Source organism: Primulina eburnea, chromosome 6 (assembly GCF_022965805.1).
Source record: "Primulina eburnea isolate SZY01 chromosome 6, ASM2296580v1, whole genome shotgun sequence".
Classification (NCBI taxonomy): Eukaryota; Viridiplantae; Streptophyta; class Magnoliopsida; order Lamiales; family Gesneriaceae; genus Primulina; species Primulina eburnea.
Window position 1 is genome coordinate 31287158 of NC_133106.1, and position 27858 is coordinate 31315015.

At 37.4% G+C, this 27858-nt stretch overlaps 2 protein-coding genes across 25 annotated transcripts; both read right to left on the reverse strand.

Annotated features, from left to right (window-relative positions):
* Positions 1–610: 610 nt before the first annotated feature.
* LOC140834243 (uncharacterized) lies at positions 611–26655 on the reverse strand. 24 transcript variants are annotated; one of them, XR_012118685.1, is made up of 18 exons: positions 26393–26654; positions 26202–26283; positions 25895–26088; positions 8944–9947; positions 8702–8871; positions 7416–7624; positions 7119–7187; positions 6633–6705; positions 6172–6328; positions 5802–6093; positions 5603–5717; positions 5354–5517; positions 5162–5236; positions 4603–5043; positions 4105–4171; positions 3578–3636; positions 3446–3477; positions 611–960 (listed from the first exon to the last, which is right to left on the reverse strand). XR_012118685.1 is itself a non-coding variant. In XM_073198995.1 (16 exons), the coding sequence occupies exons 3-15, from the start codon at positions 25913–25915 to the stop codon at positions 4660–4662; spliced, it is 2481 nt and encodes an 826-aa protein (XP_073055096.1). In that variant the 5' UTR covers positions 25916–26088; positions 26202–26283; positions 26393–26655; the 3' UTR covers positions 2728–4171; positions 4622–4659. The 24 variants fall into 24 exon arrangements, 3 of the variants coding, with proteins under 3 accessions (XP_073055096.1, XP_073055095.1, XP_073055097.1); XR_012118686.1 differs by lacking the exon at positions 611–960 and adding an exon at positions 2021–2297 and having other exon boundaries at positions 4622–5043; XR_012118684.1 differs by lacking the exon at positions 611–960 and adding an exon at positions 2021–2297.
* LOC140834246 (uncharacterized) lies at positions 10640–11231 on the reverse strand. Its single transcript, XM_073198997.1, has one exon. It carries the CDS (start codon positions 11090–11092, stop codon positions 10655–10657), a length of 438 nt encoding a protein of 145 aa, XP_073055098.1. The 5' UTR covers positions 11093–11231; the 3' UTR covers positions 10640–10654.
* Positions 26656–27858: the final 1203 nt, after the last annotated feature.

A 27858-nucleotide genomic window follows, 5' to 3' on the forward strand; every position in this document is an offset into this window, starting at 1 on the left:
AATGTAATAACATACACCTCGACATATCTTTCAACACTTTTCAAACTACGATATTCGTATTAGATTAGTCCACATGTTAAATCACTCGGACAACAGTTCCGTCTTTCAAAACATTTAAAAATATATTAAATTTTCAGCATTGATGATTGCCACATGGGCAAAATTTTGACTGAATCCATTCCCATTAACCACAAAAGTGTGGAAAATTTATGCCAACCCCAACATTTAGGATGACATTCATAGCCGGAGTAGTTTGTAGCTAAGATTGATAGAAAAATTATACAAGGACGAGGATAGATCATCTCATCGGTTACCATTTCTTATTTATTTTGATTTCAACGACATACCACGTACGTCAAATATCATTCTAACTTACAGCAATCGTTTATCGTAGTTCAAATGGCAAGATTTCACTCTGAGTCACCAGTGAGAAAAATTATCTAGACCCCTACTCGTTACACTCCACCCCAATTTCTTTAGTCCGCCACCAACTACTACTAAACCATCATACTAATAAGAAAAGTTATATATACAACATTCAATATTAATTGCCATTATTTACTCGAGAGGGTGAACATAAAATAATAGATAATTTCTGTAGTCGTAAAAGGAAAGGAAGTGAGTTAAAATCTCTGATTTCAAATTGCTGTTCCTAACAAAGCCATAGGCGTAGAACCTCGTGAAAGGATTATTTAACTTAAAGAATAGAATAATGGTTTTATCCAACACTGATCGAACAAACACACCACAAATCTATGGACTTCTCAAAAATTCATGCCAACCTCACAAACAATGAGGTGGAAGCACTCCACGAAGAATATAATAAACCAGTATATTAGAGCCATCGATGAAAATCTTCCAACCCTCCTCCCATTTCCAGAACACTAGCACTCCTCGCGTAATCAACATAGAAGGCAGGCAGGTATGCTAAAAGATCTCATGAACCACCAAGAATTGCTCCTGCGTGGGAATCGATAAGTAAAACGCTAACAAGGCACTCTCTTGCATGTCAAATATACAACCTCTTTTTTGAAAAGGGCCATAACAAGGAAATGTGATTAGTGTAATGTTTTAGCATGCAACTAGCAAACCGAGAACCCATATCAACCCTTCATTGGTCATGTAGCATGAGCAAATCAAATTCTTCCTTATAAACTTAAAATAAATAATAAACAAACTGGTGGCATTTAATATTTAATAAAATCCAAATAAGTAAATTCTGTTATTAGAATGGAAATCGCACGATCACAAAAATGTTTTTACAATTTTTACGGGCAACAAAAAAACTACAGAGACGAAAGTAGGACGGACAGACACATTAACTGATCAAAGCCAAACAATCGTTGCAAAGATAGAAGAAAAAATTAGGTCAAATTAATGGTTATCAAACATCAAGATACTCGTTATAATTCAGCACAAAAACTGGCTGTGAAAACCATCTTCATTGATCCTTGCGGCTTAACTTGGCATGAAAATCTATCGAAGCCCGCCCACTAGATTGGTACAGCGACCGATAAACCGGAAAGGTTATTTAGGGAAAAGGTTGTACGACTTTTGGTCTTCGTTTGTCGCAAATGTTTTTACATTATATGCAATTTGTTTTCCTGAATGGCAATCCAGCTTCTACTCTACAAGTAACAAGATGAATTTTTGGAGAATAATCAATCCTATTACAGTACATTACACCACCTGTCTAGAAGACCCTTCAAAGCACGCAGTTCTTCCCCAAACAGTAGGTAAAACCAGATTGAAGTCAAGATTTCATTCATAACCACAGAGGGTGTGTTTGGTTGAGGGGATTAAATAAGGATAGATTAATAGTCAAATATTTATCGTTAAAATTTTAAGTTGTTTTAATAATCATTTTGACCCGGTTTAAGATTTAATTTTATGGATAACTATTTGATTAATAAAATTGGATCTTAAACCGGGTCAAAATGATTATTAAAACATCTTAAAATTTTAACGATAAATATTTGACTATTAATCTATCCTTATTTAATCCACTCAACCAAGCACACCCCGGAGTACAAGTCTCGTGAAATGACACACATCTGTTTAACATGGCGATAATTCCACATGCCTTTTCTAATAAGCATCATTTACAAGTAACAGCTATTCTCATGAAATGAGACACACCAATATACCTGTGTACGACCAAAATAACCCTGCATCCAGTTCAAGTAACAACAGTTTGCAGACCTATAGCAGATTTGTTTTTATATCTGGTCCTGAAAGAAACTAATCTACACTTCGAAAGTTAGAGAGGACAAGCCTTTCCTTCAACCTCCAAAGCACTACATGACAACAAATTCATAGTCACTGAAAGCTACATATCCACACAACATTACGTGTTTCATCATTTGACTTCCTATGCACATGAAAAATTACATACAAAAACTATTCGATGCATTCGACTTCATTGATTTAAAATTTGGCGGTGGTGCCACATTAATTTTTGTCTACATCACTACAATTGCTTATCTTCCGCAAATGACTACCACAGAAACGATAAGCAAATTCTTACGTGTCTAACATCCAAATGAAAAATATCGATACAAGAGAAGGGAGCAACAAAAATGTATGCGCAGTATTATAAAATAAAAAACAAGGGGAAATCAACATAGCTATAAAATACTAGTAAATCTTTTTTCCGTCTTACAAATGATAGCACTTTACTAATAATATAAGCAAGTTATTTTTAAAAACTTGCCAATAAGTGTAAGGAGGGAAATTGGAATTTTGAATTCCACCTGTCACAAGTTTAAATTATATAATGACTTGAAGATATAAATTGCACTATTCAGTATGCAAATAGATTAAATCAGGAATGGCGACCTTCATTGCATTTTCAAATTCAAAAATTTGTTGCTTTGGTATCACTAAATGATGGCCACTCATTTGAGAAGACCCACCCTACAATTGAACAGTTCTGCAGTTCAGAGAGTAACCTCATTCATTGTATGATGCTCGAAATCAAAATTTGATTATATATTAAGGTATTATGTGGTGTGTTTGATAAGATAATTATAAATTGTTTAACCAACAACCATCTCACACACCAAACACCATATAATAAGCGATCACAAAAATAAACTTCTTTTATCATTCATTAAACATCAATAACATTTAATCATCATATATCACGAATCAAACGGTGTCTACGAGTTCTAATTGTCCATAAACCATGGATAAACCAAAAATACTAACGTACTGATAAGTAATAAGTGCTCCTGTGGCACAATATACATGGGCAAAAGATAGCAGAAATCACAAAAAACTAAGTCCCGACAAATCAAATGGTAGCTACTTTGGATATTACTCAAGGATTTGGAAGACAAACATCAAAAGACTCGCACAAACATGAGAACCTTAGTCTAACCACGCCAATTTATAAGATCATCATTCAACGCAGGACAATATTCAAGATACAGGAGGTACTTACCAGAGTTGTGGACGCACATGTGAGCTCAAATTCTATCAACAAAGAAATGCATGTCACAAACAATTGTTGCAATATCATTTGACAATGAATGCTCAAGAAATTAAAGTTAACAAAGTCACATGGTTTACCCACCAAAGAGTTTCACACTTTGAACCAGCATATGAACACCTCCTAGTCCAGGGCATAGAATCCTCCAGAACAACCAAACCATGGATCAGATGCATAGCAACTCAATAGAAACATACGTACATAAATAGTCATAATTCTAAAACCCAGCACCAAAAACCATGCATCTACTATCCAAGGAGAAAACAAAGAAGGAAAGAAAAATATAACAAGTCATGTTGAAAGTGTAGCCTATAGTCTATATAAGAACTAAGGACAAAAAAATGGCCTTCTTTGGATATTCGGGGACACGGTTAAAAGATTTGACAAGGAAAAACACCAAGAGAGATTATTCTCGATAATATATTATGTAAGCTAACAACTGTGACTCAAAGAAGAACAAAACTCTGGACCAAACATCCAAATACAGAATACATAAAATCATGACTGATGAATTGAGAAACCAAACGATGGTCAATGAAGCAGCTTCTGGAACCAACTGATGTATTGTAAAAGGTTCCACACACAAACTCCTAATTAACAAACTAAGGTACCTTCTCCAGAGTGTCTTTTTAGCATCTAAAATCACTGAATGGTTTCCTCATAGCACAGGCAGATTTCCTGAATGAAAGATTACATCAGAATCACTAGGAACCAAAATAATCTACAGCAGGTTACAGACATAAAATAAACAATGAAATAATCCTGTGGAATTAATTATCATGGATTGAAAAAATATTAAAAACAAAAACCATTGCTTAAGCAGAATATCTGGGATGAGAATAGAATATGTGGGGGATGAAACCTCAAAAACATTTCCCAACTATCCAGGAAATTCTGTAATGTATCATGACTATAATAACAGAACATGTGTGCACATGTATGAAGACAATAGTTCTATTCTCTCTTCGACAAGATAAACAACACCATTCCATTTAACCACATGGATTGGTTGCAGAATAGGAAAGTGATATACGTAAAAATATGATATCATTAAAAACTTTCTTAAATGTCCCCAATAATAATGAGTACAAACAGGCTGAGGAAAAAACCTTTGGCAGGTTATCTTACAATAGACACTGTAAACAATCCAACGAAAGAAATCCATGTTAAATGCATTTCCCAAGATCATCTCTAAGAACTTCTGCCGTGCAAAGTGAAGGTCTCCTGAGTTCTTGCTCCCGCAGAGAGAACAAAGACAAATAATGTCCAACCATTAGAGAATTGATTTAAGTGAGATCTCATGAAAATGTACAAGTATTGAATGCAACAGCAGTTCCGTAGTCAGAAGCAGCATCAGTGTTTCACTTGCCCGTGATGAAAGGATGGCTCAGGGCTTGAGATACACTCAACCTCTTGTCTGGATCCAACACAAAAATTTTTTCCATAAGGTCCTTAAAATTAGCTAACATTTTTGGATCCTCACCAGGAGATCCCAGAAGTAGCGTGCCAAAATCTTTTGGCTTCACGTTTACTATTAGTCTCCTAATCCCCTACAACAACAGAGCAAAAGCTCAACCAAACCGTAGGAATTCATAGTAATCACCTTGAGACAGGCATTTCAACTTTCTACATCTATAGAAATTAAAGTAATATTAACTTCCTACCTACCTTCTTCGTGACAGGGTCCTCCTCTGTAGCAAGAAAATTTAAATCCTGGTCAAAGTGTTGGTCAGCAAATGCTCCCTGCACAATATAGCTGAAATCATAACCACTAATATCATAGCTGAAAAATAGAAGAGATGCAGACTTAGGAGAAAAAAGTGGTACAACAAGGCCAAATCACGCAAACAGGTTTCTTACCTTTCGAAGCATCCTTTTGGGAAATGAACCTTTCAGTTCCATGTGAAGACGGAGCATGTCGTTATTGGTAGGACCAGGAAATAAAACTTTCCCAGTGTAGAGCTCAAACAAACAGCAACCAACTGACCAGATGTCCATAGGGTGATCATAAGGCAGGCCCAAAACTACAGAAAAGGAAAGAGATAAGCTACACTAACTTTCTGATACTGGACAAAAACAAATTCGAAAGAAAGAAAAAGCAAAACCTACTTATCTCAGGGGAGCGATAAAAACGGCTGACAAGGTATGGGGTGATTTCATTTTTACCAGCAAACATGGCATTTCCAAAGTCACACAGCTTCAATATATTTTTAGCTTCATTCACCTAAGGAAGAAAATGCACAATATTAGGTATGGCAGAGAACGAACTCAGAAATAATTATGAGAACTGAAGAGACTGGCATTATACCAACATGTTATCTGGCTTGATATCACAATGAAGAACACTGCAGTTTTTCAGATGTTTCAGCGCAATTAATAGTTGCTTCGCATACGTCCTCACAGCAGTAAGCTTCAGACCAATATTACGACCAAATTTCTTAAGAACCTCACGTAAGTTCATATGCAGAGATTCAAAAACTAAACATAGATGATTTCGATACTTGAAGGTGGAAAGAAAGCGAACGCAGTGGCGCTTGTTCTCGGGGTCTGCTTTGACCAATTTCTTAAGAATGACCAACTCTTCCATACCTGCCTTATACCTACATCACAACACCTGGACTTAATCACAGTTAACTATCATTTACTGCATTAAAAGAGATACTTGATATTTTACGCACATTGTTTCATTATTGCGGATGATCTTAATTGCTACTTCTTCAGGGTCACTGGAGTTAGCTTTGAGATCCTTTGCTCGAACAACAGTAGAAAAGACTCCTCTCCCATGAGCAGCAATTATTTCATATCGACCATCAAGTATTTCTCCAAATCGGTAGCCTGGATGTTGGGGAAAAAAGGAGCCTAGGTGAGTAACATAAAAACACAATTTAAAAATAGGAATAAAATGACAAAAATGTAGACTTTTATCAAACTTAACATTCTCCGTTCTTCAGTTGATGGCACCATTAAGCTATGTTGCAACCTCAAAGAGCTAGAGACACTGTATTGACACCTATGTATATACTACATGCTTTCGAGAAAGAGAAAAGAACAGATGGGCTCTTCAAGTCCAACTTGAGCTATCAATATCTGAAAGGATGCACATAGAAACAGATCATGATATTGATGGTTAGACACATACCGTAGTACCCTTCTGCATCATCCCAATTGTCATGAAGCTCACTTCTTTCAACAGCCACATTGTCTGCTTTTCCCTGATTAAGTGTTTAGTTCACAAACAAAATTTGATTAATAGAATTGTTACTCTCATTTAAAGTCAAGTGCAAACTGGCATGTAGGCAAAAACTTAACTGCTTAACCTTAAGGTGCGCGTAATAACCAGCATGAAAAGCTTAATTTTTAAAAACAATTCATGAACATTTCCTGCATGTTCTGATGTAGACAATACTAATGAGAAGTCTGTGTTTTGCCAAAAGAGAAATGAAAAAATGTTGTTAACTCATCCCAGTTGATGTTGAGAAGATGTGAAAGCGGTGGAGAAAAACAAACCTCAAAGGCAGAGAACTATGATATATAAAGAAACAATGAACTCCTAGGATGTTGAATCCAGATTGTTCTAACAGGAAATTAAAAGGTCAAAAATAGTCGCATCAGATTTAATGCCTACCTTTTTCCGAGTAACAGCAGGTGACTCTCCAAATATATCATCACGGAACATATCAGCCAACCTTTCACTCTGCACAGTTTTATATATAATTTCAATCATTTCCGCAAGCCAAATCAGAACAGAAAGAAGAAATTAGGAGAAATCTAATTAGGAGAAATCTTAAGGTAATATCAACTTAAAAAGGTACATAAATATGCCATTTATCCAATTATGTCATACTAAAAAAAGACAATGTACACCATCGCGTGGTGTGAGAATTGAAATGTAGTGCATCAAGGGCAATTGAGGTTAGCTTACCTTGGGGGAACCATCACCTAGTCCACCAGTTCCAGTTCCAGTTCCAGCCGGCCTCTGAACAGCTAAAAGACCATTTTGCAATGGTGATTTCCCAACTGAAAAGTTTGAGTCGGGGACGAAAATTTCTGAGCCTTCCACCTGATTGTCAATACAATCCACTGCAGCTTCTGGAGATATCACTTGTTCAGAAGACCGTCCATCTTGCTTAACTGGCCATGAGGCAAGTATTAGCCAAGAGGGGAAAATCAAAATAAGACATGAAATATTCAGTAGGTGCATTCAGAAGCGAGATTTGGTGATTGTTCCCATTACTTGTTTCTGCTTATTGAATATATGGATTTTATAAGAAAAAATATACATGTGTTTGTTTAGAAGTCAATATTTTTATTACCAACAAAAATAAAAACTACTTGGAGATACTCTCTAAAAAAGTTTATTAAGTAGTACTTTACTTTTTACTTACCTTATTTTTAAGTAAAAAAATAATTAATAATGCAATTAACAACTAAAGCAATAAAATTTATGGTTATAAATATTTTATTAGAATATAAAAATTAAATAGGAAATAATAAAAATAATATCTCAAATAAATTAATAACATGTTTGAGAAAAATTTATAATTTATAAATTATATGAACATAGAAAAAATAGTTTGGATAATAAACCTGATAAAATAATATAAAAAAAGAATGGGAAATTACTAGAATAAGCAAAATGAGTAGACTATGGTAAAATTTGAAGAACCAAAGAAATTTTTTATTTTGGAGTACGAATAGAAACAAGCCCATAAACACTTTGCGTGGTACTTCTATTTTTCCATTTCTACAAACACAGATGCTCCACAGAGGACATGTACCTGCTTATTGTTTCAGGAAAAACAAATAAACATAAGCAAGTTCACGATGCTCCAACAGGACCGTTATCAATGAGAAGTTTAAACGATTCATCAAAATTATAAACAACAAATAAATAAAGCTCTTATCAGAGTACATTTTAACCCATAATATACTAATTTTAATAATTTAAATTAATTGTGTTCAATTCTAAAATGATTACATTAAAATTTTATTTCCCCAAAATATTTCTCCAAAACTTCCAAAACAAGCCAAACAAGCTCTATAAGTTTCAACACCATTATATCAAAGAGTAAGAAACCCAGAGCACTTTATCACATGAGAACACATCAACACTAAATTTTGTACAACAAAAAAAACGACAGATGATTTTGCAGAATTCATACAGGTAAATGAGTACCATAAAAAATGACTATTAGTTTGTACTCTTACCTGTTTCTTCTGAATTCAGTTCATTTTTTTGCGATAATTTATTTTTATGTTTTTCGAGGATAGCTTGCTTGCGCCTCCTACTTTCCTCAATTCTCTCAAGGTCATCTTCTTCTTGTTCAGCAAGTTGCATCACAATCTTATCTTGATAATCCTCTTGTATATCTTCCTCCCTGATACCAACAATAAACAATCAAAGAACAAGAACTCCTCAAATTTTAATATTTGCTCGAGGATAAATGTACCTCTTAATATTCTCACCGTCCTTCTCCCCTGACTTACTGCCCACGTTCTCCAAATCAGTTTCCCTTGATCTCTCTCTTGAATAATCTTCAACATTCCTCCTATGCCTGGATTCATTGTCCCTATTTCTGAAACTAACCTCATCATCATGCATCTGACGCCTTCTGAATCTATCACTCTCGTTATCCCTATCAACATCTCTGCTTCTAGGCCTGTCACCATCTCTATCTGTTGTTCTACATCGAGCAATATCCTTGTTCCTCGCCTCTCCCTTTCTCTCCCTGTCCCTGCCCCTCTCCCTCTCCCTCTCCTTGTCCATCCTAACTCTATCGCGATTTCTGGCCCTTTCCTTTTCTCTCTCCTTCTCTTGTTCGTTCTCTCTGGTTCTATCCCTATCCTTAACCGAGTCCCTCTCCCTACTTCCCTTCCTGTGTTTGTCATGCTCATCTCTGTTATAATACCTCTCTGTTCCTTCCGAATATCTGCTAGAATGGTGTTTAATATCTTTCGACCTCATCCCATCCCTGCTACTATCACTATTGTTTCTGTCAGGGGCAATCACCCTTTCATCGCCAGGATTACTCCTGCGATTTACCTCTACAAGATTAGAGTCTTCCATAATTAAAGGATCACGCAAAATACTTCGGGACCGAGACCTTTCCCCAGTACTTACAGGCGACTTCGACAAGCTTCTAGAAGAACTCCCATTCAGATTCTCTTCATGAGAGTGAAAGGACGAATCAACTCTTTGCCTTTTCTCACATGACGAACTTTTCCACTGGTCATTTGGATAAACCATATAATCCAATTTTCTAGTCCTCTTAAAATCCACACTAAAAACCATATGCACATCTTCATGAATTTTGTGTGAATAATGCCTGTTTGCTCGATCATCCAAACTAGATGCTCTGTCCTTATCCGGATCACCATTCACTTTGATATCCTCGCCATCATTATCTTTCCTTGAATTTTTTTCTGCAATTTCCGCATTGTCTTCGCTAACTTCCTGAAAGAAGAATTATAAAACACCATCAAAATCATAACGGCATCCATGTAACCTAAACAATATATGCAGAAACTTGTAATCAAGGGACCAAGTCCAACAAATCAACTGAAATCCACCATCTGTTAAGTCTATCAGAACCTTGAAATATTAGTGGCAACTTTTCTTGCAGCAGGAAAAAAAGTGTCAAGTTACCTACTGATAATTGTCGTGACTCTCTAATGCAACTAAAACATTTGCAAGAAGGCTCATCCTTCAATTGTAGTTCAAGATGCCACCAAAAAATCAAGGCAGTAATCACTCAGAGCAACTCAAAGGACTAAGAGGTAAATAGTCCAATTTCAGAATTTTTTGAAATAGTTACAAAATAATTTTTTTATCTGATAAACGGTACATAAAATCTCACGTGACCTAAGAATAATAAAAAGTTAAAGATTTTTTTTGGTAAAGTGGCAATCACAAACAAACAAAACGATTCAGCTAAGACCTCTAAGAAATTAAGTTTTCATATTCCATGTATTTAATTAGATTAACTTGTTGTGCAACAGTTCATTCACAAGGAAGCTGCAATAGCAATATGCGTAGACATTTGAAGAGTATAACCTTTATGCATGGTTTTAAGACATTTCCTTGAAGAGAATAAAAAATCCAAAATCCCGTAATTCATGAAAGAATTTTTAAGAAATGGTTATTGTTATAAAAGGGAAGAACTAAAACACACCAGGGTAAGAATCATTGTCCTGCAGATTTTTTATTTCTCCCGACTCCAAGTCGGAATCCAAATTCTTCTTCCACTTCTCAAACTCACCATCGACATAACGACCTAAGTCATCATCCTCAACAATCTCCCCTTCCTCCATTTCGTAATCTACCCCAGTAAATTGAAATCCGTTCGACACAACGACATCACCAACCGCACCCCTCTCATCCTCACTATTTCCCAGTTTCCTATCTTCGACCTCACTATTTTCAATTCTTCCGACTTCCAGTTCATCACACGGAACTTCCTCCTTGTCTTTCTTGCTCCTGTGGCGGTGGTGGCGATGGCGATGATCACGGTGCTTGCGGCGCTTTGAGTGCTCGTCGGTGTTGTCGAGGGAGGAAGACCGGTGGTGCATGCGGCGTGTGGGTTCGGAATCGGTAGCCATTTGGTACAAATTACAGCAAATTATAGTTGATATCGATTTAAGGTAGGGTTAGGGTTTCGACAAAATCAGTCGATTTGGTATTTCCACGCACTTGAAACCAGGTCCGTCAATTTTGACGTGATGAAATTATTCTGAACCCTCAAGGTTTGGATTATTCGATTGAGACCCTTATCGTTTGACATATATCAGAATACTCCCTCATGAAAAGTGCTACTTTGCAGTTGACACCCTGTTTTATTTTTATTTTATGATATAATTAATGAGTATATATTTAACTTAAAACAAGACCTAATTTCATTAGTTTTACAAATAATATCGATACAAATTTGAAACAATTTTACCCAATTTTCAAAATGATAATAATAAATTAATAATGCTATAAAATAAACTTGTATATAGTAAATGAAATTGTTAAAGAACTAAAAGTTAATAATCTGTTTATTAGAGCTTTCGTTTCTTTCAAGTGTTATTACTTTGAATTATGAGATTGCACTATTTAGACCTTTTTAATCTATATATATATATATATATATATATATATATATATATATATATATATATATATATATATAGTTTCGCATTATTTGAAAAACGTAAGTTCATTTAATTTTTTTATATCAATTTATTTTTTGGGTAAATAAATTTTTTTTCCTTTATATTTGTTTTTTTTTTACGGAAAAGCGCACAATTTTATTACTTTAGGTCATCTGTTACAAGCCTACCCAACTAAGAAGGAAACTCGTCATTCACCCGAACAAATGATGAAGGGGATGAATAAGCAAAATAAAATATCATGAGATATTCTATTGACATATCTACGAACATGTACAATTTTTGAAACCACTGCAACTTGTTAGAAAAATTGTATAATTACTTAAAACTGACCATAACTATTTGAAACCACCATCTCCTTTTACATTTTTTTTTTAAAAAAAAAACGATTAAAATATGTACGTCTAACCGAATCATGCATGCATAAGAACTCAATTTGATTTTTATTTTAAAACAACTATCAAATCGCATCTTGATCACTGATAAGTGCATTTTATGCACTTATATTAGTCCTATATTTCATATAGATTGTTGGTCTTTTTTGGGCAGAATTATGTGTTCCGTGTTGTTTTTGGTGTGATTGCAGGAATCTAGGTGCGGATACAATATGTGCGTGAAAACGAGCTAAAATGGCGCCTAGGAGAAGAAGTGTGAGCGATAGTCCGAAGGGTGGAATGCAGAAAGCTTCGCGCACATGCGCGACTTATTCACGCGCACATGCGCGTGATTTACAGAAAGTTCCGCGCATATGCGCCGCTAATGGCGCGCACATGCGCGAGATACAGCAGGCAACAACCCGAGGGCAGCGCGCATATGCGCCGTTCATGGCGCGCATATGCGCGCAAGAAGAAGGCCAGCACCAACAGCACCCGCGCACATGCGCCACCAAATGTCGCGCACATGCGCGACCCATCCAGAGAGAAGCGCGCATATGCGCCGCTCATAGCGCGCATATGCGCGTGGCGCGATGTCCGAATTTAAAATAGGTTTTCGCACGGACTAAAGGGGCATTCAGAAATATTGGAGCACAGCCGTCACCAGGAGAAAAAAAAGCGAGAGCACGGACGACGGAGCGCGAAGAACGGAGATTGAAGACGCTTCATCCGGACACGGAGACGCACTTCCATCTCTCGCCAACACGTTCTTTATTCGGTTTCTTACTTTTACGTTTTTTATGATTACAAACAGGTTTTGTTGTGATCTACTTTTGAGTATGAACTAAATTTTATTTTCTAGAGATTGACGTAGTCGAAGTCGAACCTTTGTTATCGACGTTTTGATATTGCATTGAATTATTTCATCGTGTTTGTTTGTGATTTCCGGTATTAAATGCTTTTGGATTACTGGCCATAATTTGAATGATAAAACAATTGAGATCTAACACTCGAGAGAGGTGATCGAAATTAGGACAAGGGAAATCGCATCGTCAGATATTTATAGCGTGCAAAAGACGTATAACTTTGGCGAAACCATAATAGAACCTTGTGTGCATTTATTACTTGTTGCATGATTTTGAATAGACATATTAAAATCGGTAATAGGTAATACATTTCTATTTAGCACTCGACAGAGGGAATAGGAAATATTGTGAGTTCTTGGTTAATAAATATGGTGCAATTTAATTTAATGTTAGTCATGATTAATTTAGCATAGGGGAGACTCGACGAAATCATATCTCTAGATTTATTTACCCATTGAAATTCGACTGTGTGCTAGAATTTTAGGAGTTGTTATTTTATTTGAATTGCTTAAAAACCAATTATTCGATTTGTCTAAATAAAGTTAAGCTATGTCAATTATGGTACTTAATATTCGATTTTAAATAATTACTCTTCGTAGGAACGATATCTGTACTCAACCCAGTACTAAAACTTGACACCGTATACTTGCGGTAGTGAAAACACGCAACAAGTTTTTGGCGCCGTTGCCGGGGAGTAAACTATTTAAATGCATATTGATATCATTACTAAGTAGTATTGATTTTAATTTAGACTTTATTTTATTTTGTTTTCTTCATTTTGTTAATCTATAGTCTTTTTGTTTTGCAGTGCATGCGAAAATATCAAAATCCCGACTTGCTAATTTTTGATCCGGAGATCGAAAGAACTGCCAGGAGATTAAGGAAAGCGAGGAGAGACGAAATTAAAGCAATGGCTGAAAACAGAGACAACCAGAATGAGCCCCCTAGAGAGGTACCAATCCGAGAACATTTCCGTCCTATCATCAACGCTCACTACTCTGGAATAGCTCGCGGAACCATTGCTGCTAACAACTTCGAGCTAAAGCCCGCACTCATTAACATGGTTCAACAGAACCAATTTGGAGGAGCAGCCACTGCAGATCCCCATCTTCACCTCAGGACTTTTCTGGAGATCACGGATACGGTAAAAATGAATGGTGTTTCTGACGAACTTATTCGATTGCGCCTGTTTCCATTTTCTCTTAGGGATCACGCAAGGAGTTGGCTCCAATCTCTACCACTGGGAAGTGTTACTACTTGGGCGGATTTGGTTACGAAGTTCTTGTCAAAATATTTTCCTCCTGCTAAATCTGCTCAGCTGAAAATAGATATCACCAACTTCAGGCAGAGAGAATTTGAGGTATTATATGAGGCGTGGGAGCGATACAAAGAGTTACTCAGGAAGTGTCCGAATCATGGATATGCAGATTGGGTACAAATCGAGCTATTTTACAATGGTTTGGATGGGCCGACTAGAGGGAATGTGGATGCTGCCGCCGGAGGTACTATTTTTTCTAAAACACCTGATGAAGCCTATGATTTGCTTGAACAGATGACCATCAACAGTTATCAGTGGCCGAGTGAAAGATCTGGAGCAAAGAAACCTGCTGGAGTGTATGCCGTAGACCCGATTACATCACTTACTGCACAGGTTTCGGCATTGACTACACAAATTGCAGCGATGAACAAAGCAAGCCAAGCTACGTCTGAAGTAGCACTGGTGACTGCTGAGGAAGAGCCAGTTATGGAGGAAGCTCAGTACATCAACAACCGTGGCTTTGGAGGTTATCGAGGTAATCCTCCCCCTAATACTTATCATCCAGGTTTGAGGAATCACGAGAATTTCTCTTATGCGAACAACAAGAACGTGTTGAATCCTCCACCGGGGTTCAATACACAGAAAGGGGAAGGAAAGCCATCTTTTGAAGATCTAGTGGGCACATTTGTGACCGAGTCTGGGAAGAGGATGGCGAGAACTGAGTCTCGTCTTGATAACATGGAGACACACATGGGCAATATGGGTGCCACGATGAAGTCCTTGGAGACACAGATAGGGCAACTAGCCAATGCTTTGAAAGATCAGAATCGAGGGCAGTTTCCCAGCAACACCGAGGTGAATCCTAGGGAGCAGTGCAAAGCTGTCACATTGAGAAGTGGTAAGGAAATTGGCATCCAAGAGCCGACGGAAGAGAGTGTAGAGATTCTTGTTGAGGAAGATGATGAAAAGAGTGCAAGTGTTAGAGAAGAGAAAGTAGAGGAACCTGAGAAAGTACTTAAACAGCAGCCTTTACCGAAGGTAAATCTTCCATATCCACAGAGGTTCAAGAAGAAAGGGTTGGATGATCAGTTTGCGAAGTTTCTAGAAATTTTCAAGAAAATACACATCAACATCCCATTCGCCGATGCATTGGAGCAAATGCCCAATTATGCTAAGTTCATCAAAGATGTGATGTCCAAAAAGAGGAGGATCCAAGAATTTGAAACTGTAAAGCTGACCGAAGAGTGTAGTGCAATACTCCAAAGGAAACTACCCCAGAAACTCAAAGATCCAGGGAGTTTTACTATTCCTTGTGTTATTGGTGGTTCTAGAGTAAATAGAGCTTTATGTGATTTAGGTGCTAGTATAAATTTAATGCCTTTTTCTATTTACAGGACTTTGGAGCTTGGCGAGGTGAAACCTAGCACTATTACTTTACAGTTGGCGGACAGATCACTTACCTACCCACGAGGGATAGTAGAGGATGTGCTGGTAAAGGTAGACAAATTCATATTTCCTGCTGATTTTGTCATATTAGATATGGAAGAAGACCAGGAGACTCCGCTTATCTTTGGAAGGCCATTCCTAGCTACCGGGAAGGCATTGATTGATGTGCACAAAGGCGAGCTCACCTTGAGAGTAGGTGGAGAAGAAGTTGTTTTCAACATCTACAACACCATCAAGGGACCAAATGAGGTAAGTACTTGTAAGAGTATTGATATAATTGATTCATGTGTATCTCATGTTGGTGCAGGTAAGTTGACAAAAGACTCTTTGGAGAGATGCTTGTTGGAATCAGCTTCTACACTAGATGAAGATGATTGGGATGTGCAAGAGGAGTTACTTGCTCTCAATACACTACCTAAGGAAAAGAGTGATGCCCAACTGGAGGAGTTACTTGAGGATGCAAGTAGAGAGGTACCAAAAGCATCCCCTGTATTGAAGGATTTACCGAGTCACTTGTGCTATGCTTTCCTAGACGAGGGTTCGTCACATCCGGTAATTATATCTTCTGCTCTTACTAGTAATGAGAAAGATAGATTGTTGAGGGTGTTGAGAGAATTTAAATCTGCTTTGGGTTGGACAATTGCTGATATAAAGGGGATTAGCCCTACTGTTTGTATGCATAAAATCTTGATGCAGGAGTCCTATTCCCCATATGTTGATCATCAGAGGAGGCTTAATCCAGCCATGAAAGAGGTTGTGAGGGCTGAGGTATTAAAATTGTTAAATGCTGGTGTTATTTATGCTATATCTGACAGTTCTTGGGTTTCACCAGTACAAGTAGTGCCTAAAAAGGGAGGTATAACTGTAGTGAGAAATGAGAATAATGAATTGATTTCAACTCGTCCAGTGACTGGTTGGCGAGTGTGTATCGACTACAGAAAATTGAATGATGCGACTAGGAAAGATCACTTCCCCCTCCCCTTTATTGATCAGATGCTTGATAGAGTAGGTGGTTATCATTATTATTGCTTTCTAGATGGTTATTCAGGTTACAATCAGATTGTGATAGCACCGGAGGATCAGGAGAAGACTACCTTCACTTGTCCCTACGGTACTTTTGCCTTCAGGAGAATGCCATTTGGTCTTTGCAATGCACCTGCTACTTTTCAGAGGTGTATGATGGCCATATTTTCTGATATGATTGAGGAGATAATGGAGGTTTTCATGGATGATATATCTGTCTTTGGTTCATCATTTGATCACTGTTTGCAGAATTTAACCCTTGTTTTGCAGAGATGTCAGGAGAAGAATTTAGTGTTGAATTGGGAGAAATGTCACTTCATGGTGCAAGAAGGTATTGTGCTTGGGCACAAAATTTCAGCGAGAGGAATGGAGGTGGACAGAGCCAAAGTTGTGGCAATTGAAAACCTCCCACCACCAAAGAATGTGAAGGGGATCAGAAGTTTCTTGGGACATGCCGGGTTCTATCGTCGTTTTATTAAAGATTTCTCTAAAATCACTAGACCTTTATGTAATTTGTTAGAGAAAGATTCTACATTTATTTTTGACGATGATTGTTTGCAGGCGTTTAACAAAATCAAGACAGCTCTGATTTCTGCACCTATCATGATAGTGCCTGACTGGAAGGAGCCCTTTGAGCTCATGTGCGATGCGAGCGACTATGCTGTGGGAGCAGTATTGGGACAAAGGCGAGACAAGATGTTCAAGACCATCTACTATGCTAGTCGTACACTCAATGCGGCCCAACAGAATTACACAACTACTGAGAAAGAAATGCTAGCAGTGGTGTTTGCATTCGACAAGTTCAGAACATATCTCATTGGCACCAAGGTAACTGTTTTTACTGACCATGCAGCTCTTCGTTACCTCTTTGCAAAGAAGGATGCCAAGCCTAGGTTGATACGATGGATACTCCTACTTCAAGAATTTGACTTTGAGGTCAAGGACAAGAAAGGTTGTGAGAACCAGGTGGCTGATCACCTGTCACGACTAGAGCTGGAAGAAAGAGCTGAAGGTGGAGCTATCAACGAGTCGTTCCCAGATGAACAACTTTTCAAGGTGAGTGTTACACATCCGTGGTTTGCAGATATAGCTAATTTCCTTGCTGCAGGAGAATTACCTTCAGATTTAACGTATCATCAAAAGAAGAAATTTCTTCATGATGCCAAGTTTTATCTGTGGGACGATCCGTTCTTGTTCAAGAGATGCGCTGATCAGATAATTAGACGATGTGTAGCAGAGGAAGAAGCGGGTATGATTCTAGAGCAGTGTCATTCCTCACCCTATGGTGGACACTTTGGAGCATCTAGAACAGCAGCTAAGGTATTACAGTCAGGTTTCTATTGGCCTAATTTATTTAAAGACAGTTATACTTTAGTCAAGTCATGTGATAAATGTCAAAGAGTTGGCAATATTTCTAGACGACATGAATTACCACTAACAAATATTTTGGAGGTGGAACTTTTTGATGTCTGGGGTATTGATTTTATGGGTCCATTCCCATCTTCTTTTGGTCAATCTTACATCTTACTTGCTGTTGATTATGTGTCAAAGTGGGTGGAAGCAATCGCCACCAGTACTAATGACGCTCGAGTTGTTGTTAAGTTTGTTCACAGGAACATCTTCACAAGATTTGGAACGCCTAGGGCCATTATCAGTGATGAAGGTACGCATTTCTGTAATAAAATTTTTAACTCACTATTGGCCAAGTATGATGTGAAGCACAGGGTGACACTGGCATATCACCCGCAAGCCAATGGGCAAGCAGAGATATCCAACCGGGAGATCAAACAAATCTTAGAAAAGACAGTGAAGACAAACCGGAAGGATTGGGCGATCAAGCTAGATGATGCATTATGGGCATACAGGACTGCATACAAGACACCTATCGGGATGTCTCCGTATAGGTTGGTCTTTGGAAAAGCTTGTCATCTCCCTGTGGAACTGGAGCACAAAGCATATTGGGCGGTGAAAAAGCTAAATTTTGATAAGCAAGCATCGGGCGAACAGCGACTGCTGCAGCTGAATGAAATGGAGGAGTTTAGGAATGACGCATACGAAAATGCCAAGATATACAAGGAAAATACAAAGAGATGGCATGACAAGCAAATTCTTCGCCGACTTTTTGAACCAGGGCAACAGGTGTTACTATTCAATTCTCGACTGAAGCTGTTTCCTGGTAAGTTAAAATCACGATGGTCTGGACCGTTCACAGTGGAAGCAGTGTACCCATACGGGGCAATTGAGCTAAAATGCAAAAATGGTGAGAAATTCAAAGTCAATGGTCAGAGGGTCAAGCACTACTTTGGAAATGAAGTGAGGCACATGGACAACATCCCACTGGGAGAACCAAAGTAGACTGAAGAAAGTCAGGCTGATGACGTTAAACCAAGCGCTGTGTGGGAGGCAACCCACATTTATTTATTTTTGCATTCCTTTTATTTAATTTTTATTTCGATTCCTTAGTTTATTAATTTTAATTTTCTTGATTCAAATATTGAGTTGCATTGTGCTATTTTTGCAGGTACTTCAAAAAAAAAAAAAAAAAAAAAAAAAAAAAAGGGATCGAAAATTTATGAACAGGAGCATGGCGCACATGCGCGATTTATTTTCGCGCAAATGCGCGCAGCAGGCAGGGAGTTTGGCGCATATGCGCCACTCCGAGCGCGCTCATGCGCGAATTTTCCAGAAACTTGGGCGCATATGCGCCATTAATGAGCGCGCACAAGCGCGAATTTTCCAGCAAGGTCAGCGCATATGCGCCACATCATAGCGCGCACATGCGCGCAATCTCCAGAGACGACAGCGCATATGCGCCATTTCTAGCGCGCACATGCGCGCGACACAGCTGTTAAAAAAAAAAAAAAGGGGGATCGCGATCTATTATTATCAGCAAATTCAACAGACTCCCCCCTCTCACCAAAAGCACTGAACCCTCGCCGCCCCTCCTTCGTCTCACGCCGTCGCTACCCTGCCACCACGCCGCCGCCGCGCCTCCTTCAAACGACGCCGCCGCCGCCAACCACCACAGCAAGTTTTTTCACCAACACTCCGATTTTTGGTAATTTTCTTGTGAAATCAAGGGCTTATTTCGAAATTATTCTCTACTCTTGAGATTTGTTGAAGTTGGTGTCAATCTAATGAGGAATTTGTGATATTGTGAAGTGGGTTCGTCGAATTGAGATAAATCTTCTGTGATTGAATATACGTTGTATTGTTTATTGGATTAATTAGTGTGGTGAAAGCATATTATTCAAATATTGGGGTGTCATTACCGGAATTTTGGTCTCTCTGTGTTTGGGGTGATTGTGTGATTGTGATAGTTGTTTATTGAGTTGATGGCACCAAAGAAGAAATCAAAGAAGGATGCTTCGTCCTCTTCGAGCTTTGATTCGCACAAATTTTGGAGTGAAGAAGCTCAACAGGTGTACGAGAACTCGAAGACTCGGTCGATTATCCCAGAGAGGGGATTTAATTTATCGACGTTACGTGGTTTTATTGAGCGAGAATTGGAAAGAAGACAGTGGGTTGGATTTGCTCAACCGCCTTTTGACGCTGTGATCTCTGTCGTGAGAGAGTTTTATGCCAATCTGCGGGTACGGCATGATGATTCAAAGGTACGCGTGCGAGGTAAATTGGTATCGTTTGATTCTCAGACGATAAATTCGATATATCAGATGCCAAGCCTCGAGGAGGATGAGTACAGTGCGTTCTTAGACGAGGGGGTCGATTATGCAGAGGTTATTCGGACTGTGTGTCACGCAGGCGCCGTATGGAAAATGAGCGCGAATGGTCCAATCTCACTGAAGAAATCTGAGATGACTCCTAATGCAAGTGCGTGGACGTCATTCGTGTTGGCTCGAGTTCTCCCTTCCTCACATTACCACGATGTAACCAAAGACAAAGTGGCGCTTGTCTTTGCGATTTTGATGGGCAAAACCGTAAACTTGGGAAGAATAATACACGGATCGATCATGAGAGCCGGCACAGGATTAGCCACGGTCGCCCTCCCGTGCCCTCACATTGTTACCGACCTATGCAGACATGCCGGAGTTGCTTGGTCGCCCGATGAGCAAGTGCTCAAACCGAAGGCTCCCATCGTTGCACCTAATATGCCTCCCGTTGACTCAGATGACGAGGACTTGCCACTAGCACCGCTTCAACCACTGCCACCACCACCTGAGGGAGGCCGACAGCGCAGGAGAGACACATTGAGACGACTAGAGCTTGAGATGCAGGATCAGAGGAGATTACTGGTTGAGCAGCGACAGGTGCTGGATTCGCTCCAGTACCGCACAGACTATGCCATGGGCTTTATGATGGACTTCACGTCCGTTCTTGCTCAGCGGTTCCCGCCTTTAGGTCCAGATGATCCCATGTTTCCCCAGACTCCTGTTTGGCCACCACCGTATCCACCACCACAGTATCCAGGACCTCCACCGCAGGCCCCACCCCAGCACATGGATGAGGACAATGATGATGATGACGGCGGGCACTGACGCTCGTCGTGTGAGGTACACTTGTCCCGTTTTTTTTCTTGATTATACATTGAGGACAATGCATGTTTTAAGTTTAGGGGGGTGATTTGATTATTTGATTTGAGATGAGTCGATCTGAGTTGATTTTCTTGAATTTCTGCTTTAATTTTTAGTTTTGATGTTCATTTATTTATTTTATGTTAAAAAAAAAAAAAAAAAAAAAACAAACGAACAAAAATATCATTTATTTATTTTCATTACATGTTAGAATTGTTAGGACTAGTCATGGATACGCTATTGTGAGGCCGATGATGAAAATAAAATCGAGAGTCTGAAGCATGAATGTATTCATATTACTTGGGAGTCACATCTTATTGCACTGCCATGTTTGTTGATATTGTTGGTGCTCAGAGACTATTTGCGTGCCTGTGATGCCAATTAAACAAGAGAAGTTTGATTTTAGTAACCCTTACATGACATTAACTGACACTTTTGCGACCACAGAAATGATCTAGGCATTCTTTCGCAATATCTTTGGGGCCTTTATTCTTTGCTCATTGTCAATTGCTAGCCCATCGAGCTTCGAATGACTTTTTGAGATGCTTAACTTTTCTTTGTGCACCTATATCATACATCCTTTTGATTGAAAATTGCATGTGACTGGTTTGTATGAGTTGACTAATGAATTGACGGAATCTAGAACTTGTTTGGACACTTTTCGAGGTGAAATACGGATGATATGTGACATAGGAATGATTTAGGCGATCTTTGGAACCGTTCAAGCCTTCGAGCCTACCTAACGAACATTCAATATCCCTAGTGTCCCATTTTGAGCTTGCTAAAAATCAAGTGGCGTGTGTCAATGACACACAGTTAGCCCCCACTTGTATTTATTCTACATCCCAAAACAACTACCTAATGAGCTTATACACTTATTATCCTACCTAAATTTTGAGAGAAATACGTTCATTGGTGTTGGAATGATTTAAACACTCCTTGAAAAGAAAAAGAGAAAAATTGAATGTACAGAAAGGAGTTCAAAAAAAAAAAAAAAAAAAAAAAAAAAAACGATGAAAAGAATGAATCAAAAGTGGTGAGAAAGAAATCATTTGAGAAATGATGGATATGAATGAAAAGAAAACAATAAATGGGTGGTGACTGAAAAGAAAATGAAAATGAGTGAAAGTGATGAAGTCAAATATTTCTCTCAAATTTTGATCCCCATACCTTTATTGTAGCCATGAGCCGTAGCCTAACGTTACAAGCCTACAAGACCTATTAACCTTGTCACATTTATCCAATATATTAGTGGAGAAAAGTTGTTCAAATCAAGCTTATGGATACCTGATAAACATGGTTAATAAGTATAGACCTTAATCATTTGCATGTAAGCATCTCATTGTGTGACTTTAGCTTTGGTATACTTGTGATGAATATCTTTTGAGCCAAACAATCACCAATCAAGTCCTTTGTGATTTGTGTAAGTAAATGTGTGTTTTAATGAAGTGTAAGTTGCACCGAACTGAGGACTTCTTAAGTTTATGAGGCGATTTGGCATTGTGAATCTATTTGAGCATTCGATGAGGTAGATAAACATTGACACACCACACACGCACGTGACTCTCAAGTAAATATGAATCACATAAAAAAATAAATGAATCTGAGGCCATTGTCAATTTTTGCATATCTATGACTATAGTTGTCAGTGTTTATTTCTTGCTTGAGTCTGCAGTCTTACTTTTTAGTTTTATTTTTGCTCGGGACTAGCAAAAGTTTAAGTTTAGGGGGATTTGATAAGTGCATTTTATGCACTTATATTAGTCCTATATTTCATATAGATTGTTGGTCTTTTTTGGGCAGAATTATGTGTTCCGTGTTGTTTTTGGTGTGATTGCAGGAATCTAGGTGCGGATACAATATGTGCGTGAAAACGAGCTAAAATGGCGCCTAGGAGAAGAAGTGTGAGCGATAGTCCGAAGGGTGGAATGCAGAAAGCTTCGCGCACATGCGCGACTTATTCACGCGCACATGCGCGTGATTTACAGAAAGTTCCGCGCATATGCGCCGCTAATGGCGCGCACATGCGCGAGATACAGCAGGCAACAACCCGAGGGCAGCGCGCATATGCGCCGTTCATGGCGCGCATATGCGCGCAAGAAGAAGGCCAGCACCAACAGCACCCGCGCACATGCGCCACCAAATGTCGCGCACATGCGCGACCCATCCAGAGAGAAGCGCGCATATGCGCCGCTCATAGCGCGCATATGCGCGTGGCGCGATGTCCGAATTTAAAATAGGTTTTCGCACGGACTAAAGGGGCATTCAGAAATATTGGAGCACAGCCGTCACCAGGAGAAAAAAAAGCGAGAGCACGGACGACGGAGCGCGAAGAACGGAGATTGAAGACGCTTCATCCGGACACGGAGACGCACTTCCATCTCTCGCCAACACGTTCTTTATTCGGTTTCTTACTTTTACGTTTTTTATGATTACAAACAGGTTTTGTTGTGATCTACTTTTGAGTATGAACTAAATTTTATTTTCTAGAGATTGACGTAGTCGAAGTCGAACCTTTGTTATCGACGTTTTGATATTGCATTGAATTATTTCATCGTGTTTGTTTGTGATTTCCGGTATTAAATGCTTTTGGATTACTGGCCATAATTTGAATGATAAAACAATTGAGATCTAACACTCGAGAGAGGTGATCGAAATTAGGACAAGGGAAATCGCATCGTCAGATATTTATAGCGTGCAAAAGACGTATAACTTTGGCGAAACCATAATAGAACCTTGTGTGCATTTATTACTTGTTGCATGATTTTGAATAGACATATTAAAATCGGTAATAGGTAATACATTTCTATTTAGCACTCGACAGAGGGAATAGGAAATATTGTGAGTTCTTGGTTAATAAATATGGTGCAATTTAATTTAATGTTAGTCATGATTAATTTAGCATAGGGGAGACTCGACGAAATCATATCTCTAGATTTATTTACCCATTGAAATTCGACTGTGTGCTAGAATTTTAGGAGTTGTTATTTTATTTGAATTGCTTAAAAACCAATTATTCGATTTGTCTAAATAAAGTTAAGCTATGTCAATTATGGTACTTAATATTCGATTTTAAATAATTACTCTTCGTAGGAACGATATCTGTACTCAACCCAGTACTAAAACTTGACACCGTATACTTGCGGTAGTGAAAACACGCAACAAGTTTTTGGGTGATTTGATTATTTGATTTGAGATGAGTCGATCTGAGTTGATTTTCTTGAATTTCTGCTTTAATTTTTAGTTTTGATGTTCATTTATTTATTTTATGTTAAAAAAAAAAAAAAAAAAAAAAAAACAAACGAACAAAAATATCATTTATTTATTTTCATTACATGTTAGAATTGTTAGGACTAGTCATGGATACGCTATTGTGAGGCCGATGATGAAAATAAAATCGAGAGTCTGAAGCATGAATGTATTCATATTACATGGCAGTCACAATCACCTATATTAAAAACTCGATATGGACATGGGTATTTTCAATTTCATAAAAGGTGAATTTAACATTTGGAGTGAGTTAATTCATGATTTCAAATATATTTCATTGTATAGTAATTTAAATAAAAAAAATTATAATAATCTCCATCTTATTTATACTATGCTTGTACTAATCATAATTGATGAACTATATTGTGATTAATATAACTATAATATGAATAAATAAGAGTTCGATTTAAATTTTATTTTGCTTAAGTTATTTGAGAATAAAAATACATTCAAAATAATGATTTTCAAATGACATGCCGCATGTTCCAAAAAAAAAACTTATGATGGATCCCTAGTGAAAAGTCCTCGGCTATTGGCAAGTGTATCACATTTGAACTACTTATTATTGGATTATTATATTAATCAACCATTTAAAATTGCATACAAGTATATAAAATCTACTAGTTAGTAAACATTTTAATACTTATTGTTTGTCATTTTTCTCGAAATCGTTCATTTTTTCAGTCTTAATCCAGATTATGTTTTATTTTGTTAAATTAAAATATGGATTATTCGTTTAATCTAGATCGTGAGGTTGAAAGAACAATCAAACTACAATAAATGCTTACGGTGTGCGTAAAACCGTCGCTTATAATAGCGACGGTCGGCATCCGAACCGTCGCTAATGGGCGACGGTCTTCTTCAATAGAACCGTCGCTACGTGCGACGGGAGTTGAAGAACCGTTGATTTGAGAAAGCGACGCTAATTTCTGTTACGAATTGTTAAACCGTCGTTAATTAATACCGTCGCTATAACCTAAACCGTCGCTATTTTTTTTTTTTTTTTTTGTAGTGAATGTGAAGCTGAAATCGAAGGCTATAACCTACCTTTAGCTATTCCAGGTACCCTTCGAGCTACTTCGTCATCAACAATTGTAGACCGTCGCTAATTTTTTTTTTTTTTTTTTTGTAGTGAATGTGAAGCTGAAATCGAAGGCTATAACCTACCTTTAGCTATTCCAGGTACCCTTCGAGGTACTTCGTCATCAACTATATTCTAATGAAAAGTATAACATATATTGTTGTTTCTGTTGGGAGAAATAAGAAGAAGATAGTGTATCAGATGACCTAAAAGGATTGAGCCGAATCTCAGTTAATTTTAACATGGAGATGATAGGTTATGAAACACGATGGATAAATTTGACGGCCCGAAAATAAGAGGGATGATTTCGAGAAAAACAACAAACAAGAAGAGCCAAAACGAATATTAATAACCCAAAATTATTTGTTGAAATGTGCTCCGAACTGGATGAGTCAATTACCTGAGCATCTGAGTAAGGCATACACGGATTCCTGGCCTTTCATTTATTGTATTAACTAGCTATACACGAATAACGAAACAGCCGCGTCCATGAACTTTGTTGGGCTGATTTAGCTATATGTTTAGCAGTAGTTGAGTAAGTACACACCACTGTCACCTTCTTCTCCAGCACATTGATAACCACAGATTGAATATCTGCTGAAAATTAAATTAGAATTAATATTACATGCATTTGATTGATACGAAGGAATTGATCTTATATATTCAATTTGGACTATCGATGTACAGGTTAAAAAAGCAATGCTTGCCATTCATTTTGGACATGATTTTAGCCACCTTCTGTTGGCACCTTTCGCACTGGAAATCAACTGAGAACACCACTTCTTGAACCTACTTTCAAGCCATAATCAATAATAATTTGATGTATTAATTTAATCTAGAGGGAATCATATTTTTCTATATTCGAGAACGAAAATGGAGAGAAAGAGAGAGAACTCACCTGAGGTATGGCTAATGATTCAATAGCTGCAAGGCTAGTAGCGGTAGTTGGTGGCGCACCGTCTAACATGGCGGTGTTAACCAGCTCATTCTTCCGCCATCCAAACATCTGTCAAACTTCAGCATAAATATCACAAAACTATAATGTTTAAAACAAAAGGCTCGTATTCATCTTGTGATGCTCGAATATCCAAGATTTTTGGCAGTTCAGCATGAAAAGGATTTGACACACAATCCGCCCACCAAAATGATAAAAGGGACTATATATTTTACATTCTTTTCTATATATATATACGTAACTTTACTGTAGTATAGAGAGATGAGTACTAGAAAACCACTCACCGGGGTTGGTATGTTGGAGAAAACGGAGATTTAGGAAGAGCAAAAGTTGTGAATGAATTGGAAACTTCGAAGTTGACAAAGATGGCTTGATTACAATTTGTGAAAGCAGGCCCCTCAGTTTGGCTTGCTTAACATACAATTATTGTATTAAAGTTGTTTCTAAGACTAAAACTCTCGATTGCTAGACTGACTGGTTGGATTGATCCCATCAGGCTTAGTGTGATAGTAGCCCACACAAGTGTTTCTTTAGTCTTCTTCCATTTTATAAAATAAATTATGAAGAATAGTTATCCTATCACATATTTTAATATATAAATAAACAAATAACCCACTAACGAATCAAAATGGTATCTTTAAAAAAGTGTATTCATTTTAATTAGCGAAATTTATATAATAAGGTTTAAAAATTAAACAAGTAATCGTTATTTGAAATAGGGTCACATAACTTTTATGGGTGGTTCATAAATAAACAAGGATGGATAGTGCCACCATGACATATATTGAGAATAAATTTAAAACAAATAAATAAACATGTAACAAAGAGATAATTATGTTTCGGTTGACTATTACCAAACACGTCTTTAGGTTGGATGAGGATCCTCTGCTGTGGGGAACCCTGCTGTGGGGAACCCCACAGCAGATGGTACTGTTTATTAAAAATTAATTAATTTTTTTAAAAATTGTTATTTTTATATTTTAATTATTTTAAAATCAAAATTATATTTTTTATATTAAAATATATGATTAATAATCCAATTTAAAGTTACAATTTTATTTTTGGTTACAAATATATATATATATATATATATATATATATATATTATGAGGATAAAATGACTATTACGTTTTCTTTTATAATTTTTTCAACTCTTTTTTTAAAAAAATGTTAATAAAAATTTATTTTTTTTGTTATAAATATGTGTTTTTGAACGAAGAAGAAAAAAAACGGTACATGTAATTTTTTTTAATAATATAGTTCTTTTTTAAAAAAAACTATTTTTTCTTTTTTTTTATCTTGTTAATTTTTTATTTAGAAGTTAAAATTTTATTAATAACATAATTATAACAAAAATAAAATTAACATTTAAATACATTATATATATATTAAAGATATAAGAAATAATC